General features: G+C 33.7%; 1 protein-coding gene across 6 annotated transcripts in view; it reads left to right on the top strand.

Moving 5' to 3' along the window:
- LOC125669878 (ATP-binding cassette sub-family C member 8-like) overlaps window positions 1–15207 on the top strand; it is a 78118-nt gene that overhangs the window by 9588 nt on the left and 53323 nt on the right. For 4 of the 6 annotated variants that reach the window (XR_008796094.1, XR_008796093.1, XM_056141085.1 and 1 more), the window contains exons 4-9: window positions 2200–2514; window positions 3901–4059; window positions 9988–10143; window positions 10730–10864; window positions 12473–12635; window positions 12904–12944. Coding sequence is in view for 3 of the 6 variants with exons in the window: in XM_056141085.1 (XP_055997060.1) it covers window positions 2200–2514; window positions 3901–4059; window positions 9988–10143; window positions 10730–10864; window positions 12473–12635; window positions 12904–12944 (969 nt within the window). In the remaining 3 variants the exon portion in view is untranslated. Of the gene's footprint in view, window positions 1–2199; window positions 2515–3693; window positions 3850–3900; window positions 4060–9987; window positions 10144–10729; window positions 10865–12472; window positions 12636–12903; window positions 12945–15207 lie in introns of all 6 variants that reach the window. The other 2 variants (XR_008796095.1, XM_056141088.1) reach the window with 1 other exon arrangement.

The raw sequence follows: 15207 nt of genomic DNA, 5'->3' as shown, positions 1-15207 counted from the left end.
TAGTTTGTTATTTACTGGCTGTACTGTGTGACTGTCACATTTGATGTGTGTAGTTTGTTATTTACTGTCTGTACTGTGTGACTGTCACATTTGATGTGTGTAGTGTGTTATTTACTGTCTGTACTGTGTGACTCTCACATTTGATGTCTGTAGTTTGTTATTTACTGGCTGTACTGTGTGACTGTCACATTTGATGTCTGTTGTTTGTTATTTACTGTCTGTACTGTGTGACTGTCACATTTGATGTGTGTAGTTTGTTATTTACTGTCTGTACTGTGTGACTGTCACATTTGATGTGTGTAGTTTGTTATTTACTGTCTGTATTGTGTGACTGTCACATTTGATGTCTGTAGTTTGTTATTTACTGGCTGTACTGTGTGACTGTCACATTTGATGTGTGTAGTTTGTTATTTACTGTCTGTACTGTGTGACTGTCACATTTGATGTCTGTTGTTTGTTATTTACTGTCTGTACTGTGTGACTGTCACATTTGACGTCTGTAGTTTATTATTTACTGTCTGTACTGTGTGACTGTCACATTTGACGTCTGTAGTTTGTTATTTACTGGCTGCACTGTATGACTGTCACATTTGATGTGTGTAGTTTGTTATTTACTGGCTGCACTGTATGACTGTCACATTTGATGTCTGTAGTTTATTTACTGTCTGTACTGTGTGACTGTCACATTTGACATCTGTAGTTTGTTATTTACTGTCTGTACTGTGTGACTGTCACATTTGATGTCTGTAGTTTGTTATTTACTGTCTGTACTGTGTGACTGTCACATTTGATGTGTGTAGTTTGTTATTTACTGTCTGTACTGTGTGACTGTCACATTTGATGTGTGTAGTTTGTTATTTACTGTCTGTACTGTGTGACTGTCACATTTGATGTGTGTAGTTTGTTATTTACTGTCTGTACTGTGTGACTGTCACATTTGATGTGTGTAGTTTGTTATTTACTGTCTGTACTGTATGACTGTCACATTTGATGTCTGTTGTTTGTTATTTACTGTCTGTACTGTATGACTGTCACATTTGATGTGTGTAGTTTGTTATTTACTGTCTGTACTGTGTGACTGTCACATTTGAATTTCTGTAGTTTGTTATTTACTGTCTGTACTGTGTGACTGTCACATTTGATGTGTGTAGTTTGTTATTTACTGTCTGTACTGTATGACTGTCACATTTGATGTCTGTTGTTTGTTATTTACTGTCTGTACTGTATGACTGTCACATTTGATGTCTGTTGTTTGTTATTTACTGTCTGAACTGTGTGACTGTCACATTTGATGTCTGTAGTTTGTTATTTACTGTCTGTACTGTGTGACTGTCACATTTGATGTCTGTTGTTTGTTATTTACTGTCTGTACTGTGTGACTGTCACATTTGATGTCTGTTGTTTGTTATTTACTGGCTGTACTGTGTGACTGTCACATTTGATGTGTGTAGTTTGTTATTTACTGTCTGTACTGTGTGACTGTCACATTTGACATCTGTAGTTTGTTATTTACTGGCTGTACTGTGTGACTGTCACATTTGATGTTTGTAGTTTGTTATTTACTGTCTGTACTGTGTGACTGTCACATTTGATGTCTGTAGTTTGTTATTTACTGTCTGTACTGTGTGACTGTCACATTTGATGTGTGTAGTTTGTTATTTACTGTCTGTACTGTGTGACTGTCACATTTGATGTCTGTTGTTTGTTATTTACTGGCTGTACTGTGTGACTGTCACATTTGACGTCTGTTGTTTATTATTTACTGTCTGTACTGTGTGACTGTCACATTTGATGTCTGTAGTTTGTTATTTACTGTCTGTACTGTGTGACTGTCACATTTGATGTCTGTTGTTTGTTATTTACTGTCTGTACTGTGTGACTGTCACATTTGACGTCTGTTGTTTGTTATTTACTGTCTGTACTGTGTGACTGTCACATTTGACGTCTGTTGTTTGTTATTTACTGTCTGTACTGTGTGACTGTCACATTTGACGTCTGTTGTTTATTATTTACTGTCTGTACTGTGTGACTGTCACATTTGATGTCTGTAGTTTGTTATTTACTGTCTGTACTGTGTGACTGTCACATTTGACGTCTGTTGTTTGTTATTTACTGTCTGTACTGTGTGACTGTCACATTTGACGTCTGTTGTTTATTATTTACTGGCTGCACTGTATGTCTGACATCTCTTGTTTGTAGGAGAAGTGTAAGAGGAGTGGTAAGAAGCTCAATTTCCACAAAGTGTACCTGAAGGTGTTTTGGAGGAACCTCTGCTTGGCGGGAATTTTGAGGTTTTTTGGGGACATAGTGCAGTTTGTGGGGCCATGGTGTATTGAACTGATCATCAATTACGCCTACGCCCAAGTCAAGCTCCGAGAAAGTACCAACCCGACCAATGGCAGCCTGACATATTCTGGCGTTTCAAATGTTTCCCAAGCTGTAGTCGTATACAACTCGTCTTCTGCGGTATCCCTTGGCAATTTTTCTGTTACCATGGCAACACCACAAAATACGGTAATATGCACTGCCCATGATAAATAAGTATACACTCACCAAAATGAGTTACTTGTGTAAAAAAGTGGATCACAGAGATACAGATCTTTCGATGTAAAATACATAACTCTGCATATAGATAGATGACGAAGGCTTTTGACTTTTTATATCCTTATTTTTTATCAAAATATCTGATTTTCTGAATGTTTTAATTCTCTGAAAAGGAGATATTATTTAAATCTTAACTTGAAACCGTTTCATACTAATTACTTATGCATATTATTGTGTATTTGATGTGTACTTTTACAAGACCCTTTGATTTTTCAACTTCAATCAATATCACAATTTAACATTCTATGGCAAAAATATTGAATGTCCATTGTTTTAGGTATTGAATTGTTTTTAAATTTTACCCATTGAATAAATTCAAACGGTATGTTTCTGTCATGTACAAAAGTTTAATTAATTAAAGATTTTGCAAACACCTATGACGTCATATGAGGGTCTTAAAACATTGGTCAATTTGAAATTATATAAATATTTAAATAAAGTTGTTTTTAGAATTATTACCTGTATATTGAAATACTCCACACATCAGTTGTGGTCACGGTCAGTGAATGCATATTTATATACAGACAGATAGGTGTCATGAGGCCCGTTCTTTACCAGAAATATGCTCATTGTGTGTTATCATAATTACGATTAAATTCTAGAGATCTTGCTGTTCATTGATCACTGTCTTATCTTCAACTTGATGGCGGAAAAACAGATTTACGAAATATCGTAATATTTCCAAGACCAGTTATAACTCTAGCTCGATGTATATGACTTAATTATAACTATATAGTTGATCTTTTTTTTTTCATGTACAATGTTGACAAACTAATGAATTTGTCACTGTTAGTAACTAATTTTAGTTCCAGTTTGGATAGGTTTATTAGATTAGAATATGAATTAAAAATTTGTTTTTCCAAAATGCACAAAAGAGATCAGCTTCATTTATTTTGAACTTCAAATATGTTGAAAATTTTCATCAGGTGCCTTAATTAAATTTCCATTCTGAAGTAGACTGTGAAGGGTATTTAAATGGCATATAGAATTCTGTGCTTGTTCACTTTACGTACAAATTAATTGCTTCTGAGTGTACATGAACCAAAAAACTAAACCAGTACCAGGCTAAACCCAGTAACTGCTTTGCAGGACATTCACAATTATGTAACTGCCGGTGAATTCTTTTCTAATGGATTCATTTTGGCGGGTGTACTCCTCGTCCTCACCCTCCTGCAGAACAGCCTGTGGCAGCAACACCACCACCTCGTCATTGTGGAGGCCGCCAAGTTTAGGGTCACAATCCAGGTATGTCGCATTATACTGCCATTTTACATGTATTTTTCCTTTCCCTTGCAGAACTTACATACTCGCTACATTAGCACTGGTGATTTTTTCTCCAATGGTTTTGTGATAGCTGTTGTACTTCTATTAACCACCACAGTACAAGCTGCATGTCACCAGTTCTATGGATTTATAACAATTAATGAAGGGGCCAGATTTAAAGTAGCTGTACAGGTACGCTTTCTAAGTATGCATAAAGCAGAGCTTGATTCCCCCTAAGTCACTTCTACTGTATATCTTTAGGTTTCTATGGGAACAAGTAGCTCTTTCAGTATCACGCTTTTAGTGTCTCCCAAATACAAGGGTAGTCTGTCAAAATCTGTAAAATAAAGCATTCTTCCAACCGCAAAGTTTCTTTGACAAAGAGGAATTCACAAATCTTGTAGCATGTTGACCATCATGAAAATGATATCTTCTTCAGTTCGTCCCCTTTATTTTTAAAGTTACATAGAAATAAACACCATCTCTGACATAACTACTAATTTATTTTCCTGTACATCAGCAACAATCTTGGTTTAATAACTCGGGTGAGCATTAAGGCCCTTTGGGCTCATATCACATCCATTTTGCAATCAATAAACATATGTACAACATCTAAAGCACATCAATGTACTGCATGGTGTTGGTATTAGCAATATTACTGGATAGTTTCTATATTAGCAATATTTCTGGATAGTTTCTATATTAGCAATATTTCTGGATAGTTTCTGTATTAGCAATATTCCTGGATGGTTTCTGTATTAGCAATATTTCTGGATAATTTCTATATAAGCAGTATTTCTTGATAATTTCTGTAGTAGCCATATTATTGTATAATTTCAATTTAGTAATATTCCTGGATAATTTCTATATTAGCAATATTTCTGGAAAAATTTTATATTGTAATATTACTGGATAATTTCTATATTAGTAATATTACTGGACAGTTTCTGTATTAGTAATATTTTTGGATAATTTCTATATAAGTAATATTTCTTGATAATTTCTACATTAGCAATGTTACTAGATAATTTCTATATTGGCAATATTTCTAGATAATTTCTATATTTGCAATATTCTTGGATAATTCCTATATTAGCAATATTTCTGGATAATTTCTATATTAGCAATATTACTAGATAATTTCTATATTGGCAATATTTGTGGATAATTTCTATATTAGCAATATTTCTGGATAATTTCTATATTAGCAATATTTCAAAAAGATATTTAAATGATGGTTGTAGATGATCTAGCACTTAAAAAAAGAAAAATTATTGAGCACACATATAGTGCACTTTAATAGGCCTGTAGGCATTGTATGCAGTTTTAATATTAGACACTTACAAAATCATGTGTAAATCATATGAATTGTGACCGTGTGAAGTGCAGAGCACCTGTGCATTGTACTTCCTGTATAATGGCTTGTTGTAGTATAGCCATATATTATTTACCCATGTATTGTTTTATATCCTTCCATCATGTCTCTTAAGTCATTGTATGATAAAAAAAAAAAGTTTCCCCATTAACTAATTGCAGTTTTAGTCATATGAATTATCTTCTAGGAAGGTTTAATTAGTTATGTTTAGCAAATGAGAAATTTAGAAGACTTCTTATATTCATCATTCATTACCTTTCCAATACATCTATTATGGTTTGAATACAGTGTAAATTTTCAATGTACATGTGTTGTAGTACAACAATTGTAGTTCCCAACCTGTTTATATACTCTCTTTCTCCTCTCTCTCTCTCTCTCTCTCTCTCTCTCTCTCTCTCTCTCTCTCTCTCTCTCTCTCTCTCTCTCTCTCTTTCTCTCTCTCTCTCTAGGATTTTTTAAATTTCTATTTTAGTTATACAAATTAATTTAAGTGATTCACAACAATAAAAACACATTGTGACACAGATTCACATCATAAAAACACATTGTGACACATAGATTCACATCATAAAAACACATTGTGACATAGATTCACATCATAAAAACACATTGTGACATAGATTCACATCATAAAAACACATTGTGACACATAGATTCACAACAATAAAATCACATTGTAACACATAGATTCACATCATAAAAACACATTGTGACACATAGATTCACATCATAAAAACACATTGTGACATAGATTCACATCATAAAAACACATTGTGACACATAGATTCACATCATAAAAACACATTGTGACACATAGATTCACATCATAAAAACACATTGTGACACATAGATTCACAACAATAAAATCACATTGTAACACATAGATTCACATCATAAAAACACATTGTGACATAGATTCACATCATAAAAACACATTGTGACACAGATTCACATCATAAAAACACATTGTGACACATAGATTCACATCATAAAAACACATTGTGACATAGATTCACATCATAAAAACACATTGTGACACATAGATTCACATCATAAAAACACATTGTGACATAGATTCACATCACAAAAACACATTGTGACACATAGATTCACATCATAAAAACACATTGTGACATAGATTCACATCACAAAAACACATTGTGACATAGATTCACATCATAAAAACACATTGTGACACATAGATTCACATCACAAAAACACATTGTGGTACAAAGATTCACTTAACAAAAACATGTTGTGACACATAGATTCACATCACAAAAACACATTGTGACACATAGATTCACATCATAAAAACACATTGTGACACATAGATTCACATCACAAAAACACATTGTGGTACAAAGATTCACTTAACAAAAACACATTGTGACACATAGATTCACATCACAAAAACACATTGTGACACATAGATTCACATCACAAAAACACATTGTGGTACAAAGATTCACTTAACAAAAACACATTGTGACACATAGATTCACATCACAAAAACACATTGTGACACATAGATTCACATCACAAAAACACATTGTGACACATAGATTCACATCACAAAAACACATTGTGATACATAGATTCACATCACAAAAACACATTGTGACACATAGATTCACATCACAAAAACACATTGTGACACATAGATTCACATCACAAAAACACATTGTGACACATAGATTCACATCATAAAAACACATTGTCACATAGATTCACATCACAAAAACACATTGTGACACATAGATTCACATCACAAAAACACTTTGTGACATAGATTCACATCACAAAAACACATTGTGACACATAGATTCACATCACAAAAACACATTGTGACACATAGATTCACATCATAAAAACACATTGTGACACATAGATTCACATCATAAAAACACATTGTGACATAGATTCACATCACAAAAACACATTGTGACATAGATTCACATCATAAAAACACATTGTGACACATAGATTCACATCACAAAAACACATTGTGGTACAAAGATTCACTTAACAAAAACACGTTGTGACACACAGATTCACATCACAAAAACACATTGTGACACATAGATTCACATCACAAAAACACATTGTGGTACAAAGATTCACTTAACAAAAACACATTATGACACATAGATTCACAACAATAAAACCACATTGTGACACATAGATTCACATCACAAAAATACATTGTGACACATAGATTCACATCACAAAAACACAGTGTGACACATAGATTCACATCACAAAAACACATTGTGACACATAGATTCACATCACAAAAACACATTGTGGTACAAAGATTCACTTAACAAAAACACATTGTGACACATAGATTCACAACAATAAAACCACATTGTGACACATAGATTCACATCACAAAAATACATTGTGACACATAGATTCACATCACAAAAACACATTGTGACACATAGATTCACATCACAAAAACACATTGTGACACAGATTCACATCACAAAAACACATTGTGGTACAAAGATTCACTTAACAAAAACACATTGTGACACATAGATTCACATCATAAAAACACATTGTGACACATAGATTCACATCACAAAAACACATTGTGGTACAAAGATTCACTTAACAAAAACACATTGTGACACATAGATTCACATCACAAAAACACATTGTGACACATAGATTCACATCACAAAAACACATTGTGGTACAAAGATTCACTTAACAAAAACACATTGTGACACATAGATTCACATCACAAAAACACATTGTGACACATAGATTCACATCACAAAAACACATTGTGACACATAGATTCACATCACAAAAACACATTGTGATACATAGATTCACATCACAAAAACACATTGTGACACATAGATTCACATCACAAAAACACATTGTGACACATAGATTCACATCACAAAAACACATTGTGACACATAGATTCACATCACAAAAACACATTGTGACACATAGATTCACATCACAAAAACACATTGTGACACATAGATTCACATCACAAAAACACATTGTGGTACAAAGATTCACTTAACAAAAACACATTGTGACAGATAGATTCACATCACAAAAACACATTGTGACACATAGATTCACATCACAAAAACACATTGTGACACATAGATTCACATCACAAAAACACATTGTGACACATAGATTCACAACAATAAAAACACATTGTGACACATAGATTCACATCACAAAAACACATTGTGGTACAAAGATTCACTTAACAAAAACACATTGTGACACATAGATTCACATCACAAAAACACATTGTGACACATAGATTCACATCATAAAAACACATTGTGACACAGATTCACATCATAAAAACACATTGTGACACATAGATTCACATCATAAAAACACATTGTGACATAGATTCACATCACAAAAACACATTGTGACACATAGATTCACAACAATAAAACCACATTGTGACACATAGATTCACATCATAAAAACACATTGTGACATAGATTCACATCACAAAAACACATTGTGGTACAAAGATTCACTTAACAAAAACACATTGTGACACATAGATTCACATCACAAAAACACATTGTGACACATAGATTCACATCACAAAAACACATTGTGACTCATAGATTCACATCATAAAAACACATTGTGACTCATAGATTCACATCACAAAAACACATTGTGACACAGAGATTCACATCACAAAAACACATTGTGGTACAAAGATTCACATCACAAAAACACATTGTGACACAGAGATTCACATCATAAAAACACATTGTGACACATAGATTCACTTAACAAAAACACATTGTGGTACAAAGATTCACATCACAAAAACACATTGTGACACATAGATTCACATCATAAAAACACATTGTGACTCATAGATTCACATCACAAAAACACATTGTGACACATAGATTCACATCACAAAAACACATTGTGACATAGATTCACATCATAAAAACACATTGTGACACATAGATTCACATCACAAAAACACATTGTGACTCATAGATTCACATCACAAAAACACATTGTGACACATAGATTCACATCACAAAAACACATTGTGACATAGATTCACATCATAAAAACACATTGTGACACATAGATTCACATCACAAAAACACATTGTGACACATAGATTCACATCACAAAAACACATTGTGGTACAAAGATTCACTTAACAAAAACACATTGTGACACATAGATTCACAACAATAAAACCACATTGTGACACATAGATTCACATCACAAAAATACATTGTGGTACAAAGATTCACATCACAAAAACACATTGTGACACGTATAGATTCACATAACAAAAACACGTTGTGACACAGATTCACATCACAAAAACACATTGTGACACATATTCACATACAAAACACGCGACACGGATTTACATCACAAAAACACATTGTGACACATATTCACATATTAACAAAAACTCATTGTGACGCTTAGGTTCATAGCAAGGAACTTGAATTGTAGCTCATAAATTCATTGCAAGTAACTTGTATGGTGGCCCATTGCCCATATTGTTTTTTAGATGGAGTTGTTATTCATTTGTCATTCTGAAGTTTGATCAACTTTTGCATAAAAAACATTTTTTAAAAATGTATTGAATAGAATCTGCTATCTAAGATTTAAACTAGACAACAAGCAGTAAAAAAAAAAAACCCAGCCGTGATATTGACTGTTTAATGGTTTGGCGGATTCTTTGATTGCAGGCGATGGTGTACAACAAGGGTCTTCACATTTCCGGACTGGTCATTAATTCTGGGAAGATGACGATGGGTCAGATCCTGAATCATATGTCCCAGGATGCAACCAATATGATGCTTCTCTTTTTCTTTATTCATTACGTGTGGAGTGTGCCATTGACGGTGAGACACGCAATTTCGAAAATTTATCTTTTGTGAGATGTGCTCAATCTAGAATTTATCTTTTGTGAGATGTGCTCAATTTAGAATTTGTCTTTTTGAGATGTGCTCAATCTAGAATTTATCTTTTGTGAGATGTACTCAATCTAGAAATTGTCTTTTTTGAGATGTGCTCAATCTAGAATTTGTCTTTTGTGGGAGAGGCACAATCTGAAATTTATCTTCTGCGAGATGTGCACAATCTAAATAGAAATAAAAATTTAATTTTTTATGAATTAATTACTCTAAATCTGCTTTAATATTTTGAATTTATCTACAGGTAAATCTTTAAGCATTATTTACGAAGAACAAAAGAAAGCCCTTATTTCTTAGAATAAATTCTTTGTAATAGCTGTTATGTCATTTAGCAGCAATGTGATAATTTACGAAGTTTTACAACCAAAGAATGTTCTGTAACTATGTCTTTTGACTACATATCAGAATTGGGTGAAAAAAGAATTGGGGGGGGGATGTGCCAAAATTTTCAGATTTATGGATATTTTAAGTCTTATAGTTGGACTTGATAATCATTATGCTTTTGATGTTTCAGGTTATTATAGGGCTGGTACTGATGTACATGAAGATGGGTTGGACTGCTCTGATTGGTGGATCAGTGGTGGTAATGTCCGGCCCCCTTCAGTACTTCGTAGGAAAGGGCATGTCCAACATGCAGAAAAAAGTCATGGTATGTTTACACTAGCTGACAGGAGGATTTATAGAATCCTTCATTACTACAAGTTTGGGATAAGGAAATTCCACTGAGAGGACAAGATTCGCTGTCTTGGACGAGGCTTTGTTGAGTTCTAGACTGAATTTTGTTCCAGAGGTGGAATTTTCCTATCCCACACAAGTAAATAATGAAGGATTATTTTTCTCACAGTTTACCTACATAAATTCAGGAGATTTGAGAAAATTCAAAATTATCAAAATCCTCATTTGAACTTCAATACAAAAACTTGTTGGAGGGACAGAAAGAGCGAAGCCGAAAATGGCTTACACAGTAAGCGCAAACCAAAAAATCCAAGGTTGTCCACCAGAAAGCTACATCAAATCAAAATTAAGGATATTAATACAAGATATTTACCTCACCGTGTAATATAAATCATAGAAAATATATAGCCTCACAATCAATGACGTCACAACAGAAAAATCTCATGTGATTGTCTCACATGGGTAAAGTTGATCTCACATTGGTAATAATGTGAGAAATAAAGGAATGGAATGTTTACACTAGCTGATAGGATGACACAAATATCATGCTTACACTAGTTTACAAGATGACAAAAATGTCATGTTTACATTTCTACACTAGCTGACAGGATGACACAAATGTTATGTGTACACTAGCTGACAGGATGACACAAATGTCATGTGTACACTAGCTGACAGGTTGACACAAATGTCATGTTTACACTAGCTGACACAAATGTCATGTGTACACTAGCTGACACAAATGTCATGTTTACACTAGCTGACAGAATAATGATACAGTGTACTGTAACACACTCTTTATTTGCAAAAACTTCATTTTTACAAAAAATTATGAAGTTATCTTGATGTGAAAATGAGGTTATTGCGAATGAAATTTTTGAAGACAAGTATTAATGATACAGGTATTTTATGATAATGATATACAGTCAAACCTCGTTATCTTGAAATAGATGGGATCCAGAAAAAACTTAAGAGATATTGAGGGTAAAATACTTAAAGAATAAGTGCCTGGGACTTCCGAATCACTTCGACATCATTCATGGTATTCAAGATTAAAAAGATTTAAATAATCTGGCATTAAACCATGTAGAACTTTATCCAGTAAGGAGACTTTTCTACATGTTCTATAGAAAAAGTTATCTGATAAACATTTAAACTGAGTGTTTGGGTAGTCTCAGCATTTTAGTGTGGATTCTGAGAAGTTAGTTTGCAAATAGTGATAAGTATTGGAAGATTAAAATTCACACAATCCAAGTCAATGTTTTGTTCAGTTTAGTGAATTTTTAAAATGTTACAAAATGATATTTTGTTCAGTTTAGTGAATTTAAAGAAAACAAGTTAATGGGTTTTTTTCTTCAATTTAGTGAATTTAAACAATACAATTTAATATTCTGTGGAGTGAATAATTTACACGATGCAATTTAATCTTCTGTGGAGTGAATAATTTACCCGATACAATTTAATATTCTGTGGAGTGAATAATTTACACGATACAATTTAATATTCTGTGGAGTGAATAATTTACACGGTACAAGTTGATATTTGTGGAGTGAATTTACGAGGAAAAGTTTTGTTCTGTCAGGCACAATCTGATAAGAGGGTGAAGAAATGCAATGAAGCAATCCAGGGCATCAAAGTCATCAAACTGTTGGCGTGGGAGTACTTCTTTAGACAGGATATCGAAGCTTCAAGGAAGATGGAGTTGAAACGCCTCTTCGCCAACTGTATTTTCAGAATACTTTTCAGTAAGTATTGCATACGAATCTTCCCAGAATTAATATGTATTAAAAACATTGACAATATACACATTAATGGCCTTCGCCCTCCTGCAAAGCTAAACATCTTCTGAAGGAATGCAGGTTATTTGTTAGAAATGTGGACAGTCCAGAAAAATTTTAATCTGCAAACTTAATGTTACAAATTATTCTTAATCTCTGGCTATGTGATGTAATGCTTCATATTGTGTTTATTTACACGGTGATATAATGCCTTGTGTTGTTTTTATTTACACAGCATTCATTTTGATTGCGGTGCCTACCATTGGAACTGTTGTGGTGAGTATAGGGAGCACTCAATGTTCAAGAATAGAATGGGGCGACTAGATTTTATATTCTTAGATTTTATCCACCGGTCCAACATACACTTACAAGTATTTTACAAGCAGTCTACATCAAGAGTTTATTAGTTCCCTACCAGCAACGCCGAAGGGGACATCCAACTACTAGTTGTCCACCCATTTTTCTGTCACAACATAGTTTTCCAGACTTTTTATGCCCCCCCCTCCCCCCCCCCTCCCCCCAATTAGAGATTCAGGGGCTATAGATTTTGGTCTGTCTGTTTGTCAATAAACATTAGCCTTCACCATAACTTTTGAATGGCTGGTGAGAGGCCTTACATGTGTATTCCATGTGACAAGACATTTCTTTAGGTAGGAAAACTTTTGATCTCATGACCTTGGAGTTTGACCTACTTTTGAAAAACTTTAACCTTGGCCATTGTCAACTTTATTGCTGTACGAGGACATCAATGTCTCACAAACACATCTTGTTTTCATCATGCTTTGATTTAGGAAACTGACTTTTCCAGACTTTCCTCTACAATGCTTTAACTTAAGAAACTAAAATTTCAGATGTGGTTATCGAATGAGTAGATACACATTTGCTTCACTTTCGCTACAGTTGAATTATTCTAACAACAATTGTCAAACTTAGTTTCATGGTTGACAGAATTAATCTTGTACTCTACCTAGATTTCTTTAATTTTTTTTTTTTTTGATGTGCGAGATCTTTATGATTTACAGAGAAAACAAGAAATAAGGGCATAGCAATTTGTAATCAAGTTAATGAATTTGCCGCATCTATTTACAAGTATAACATAATTACAATATTACCTGGTATTTAAAAAATATGTATGTGCAGGCTCGTCAAAAATCATCTGAATTTATATTTTTTTTACATTTTGTTCAAACACGAAAGAGATCTAGATGCCAAGTGTTGACACTTTTAAAAATGATAAGCATGCATAGAAAATAGTTGTGACTGTTAACGACACTAGAAGCAGTCCTTATGTGCTTGATCATTCAGAATACCGGAGGTGGGGTACTTCCTAACACAAATAGAACTTGAGGCCGAGGCTAGAAGTGAGGCATTGTTTGATGCGTCGATAGACATCTTCATTTGTAGATTACCGTTGATATATTAAGAATAAAGAAAATGCAAAAAGTGATACAACTGAAATTTTAAAACTGGACATTTCCTGGGCAATGTGTAGAGATATACTAAATTCTGTTTTCCTTTTTTAGGTCACCTGAGTCACTCAGGTGACCTATTGCTATTGGTCTCCGTCCGACCTATTGCTATGACCCCCACCCCCCACCCTATGGGGCCTTAATTTTGGGGTAAAAACTCTAAAATTTATGTATTTTTTAAAACATTTTCTTCACTTCTGGACATCTAGCAGAGAAAGTGAGTATATAGTAATGATGAACAAGGAATCTTTTACCAAAATTGTAAATTTCATAACTCCCTGGGTTGGGGATTTGACCTCAGGGTGGGGCAAAACATGGTATATAGTGTTTATGTGTAAAACAATTAACCTCTTTAGTGCTATTGATACTAAATTTAAACTAAATGAATATTTAGAAAGAGCAGGTAGTCCTTTATTAAAATTGTAAATTTAATGATCGTAGGGGTAGGGTTTTGGTATCAGGTTGGGGCCTAAATGGTCAGTTATTAAATGTGTGAACAATAGAAATTTTTAACCTCTAGATAACTATCATTCCAATTATTTTCAAATTTGGTATGAAGCATCTTTGGAACAAGGGGGGCATAAGTTGTAAATTTCAGGATTCCTGCAGCCTTGGGGCTTTAGGGGCGTTATTTTTTTCAAAAATCTTCTCTACAACTGCACGTTTAAGACAATCTAGATGTAGTGATGTAGAGCAGGAAGGCCTCTACCAAAATTGTAAATTTCATGATCCCCAGGGTCGGGGTTCTGACCCCAGGGCAGAACCAAACTTACTATATGGTGTTCATGTGGAAAACACTTAAATAACATCTTCTTTAGTGTTATTGATACTAAATTGAAACTATTAGATATTTTGAAAGAGCAGGTAGTCCTTCATCAAAATTGTAAATTTGATGATCCCCGGGGTAGGGGTTCTGACCTCAGGATGGGGCAAAACTTACTATATAGAATTTTATATGTGTAAGTTTGCTGATACTGTATAAAATCTAAATGCATACTTAGGAATAGCAGAAAAGGATGTTAAAAAATGGTGAATTTTACAACCCAGGGTTTTGACTCTAGGATGGGTCC

Source organism: Ostrea edulis, chromosome 1 (assembly GCF_947568905.1).
Source record: "Ostrea edulis chromosome 1, xbOstEdul1.1, whole genome shotgun sequence".
Classification (NCBI taxonomy): Eukaryota; Metazoa; Mollusca; class Bivalvia; order Ostreida; family Ostreidae; genus Ostrea; species Ostrea edulis.
The sequence above is the reverse complement of the archived record's forward strand: the minus strand, read 5'-3'. Positions and strand labels throughout refer to the sequence as shown.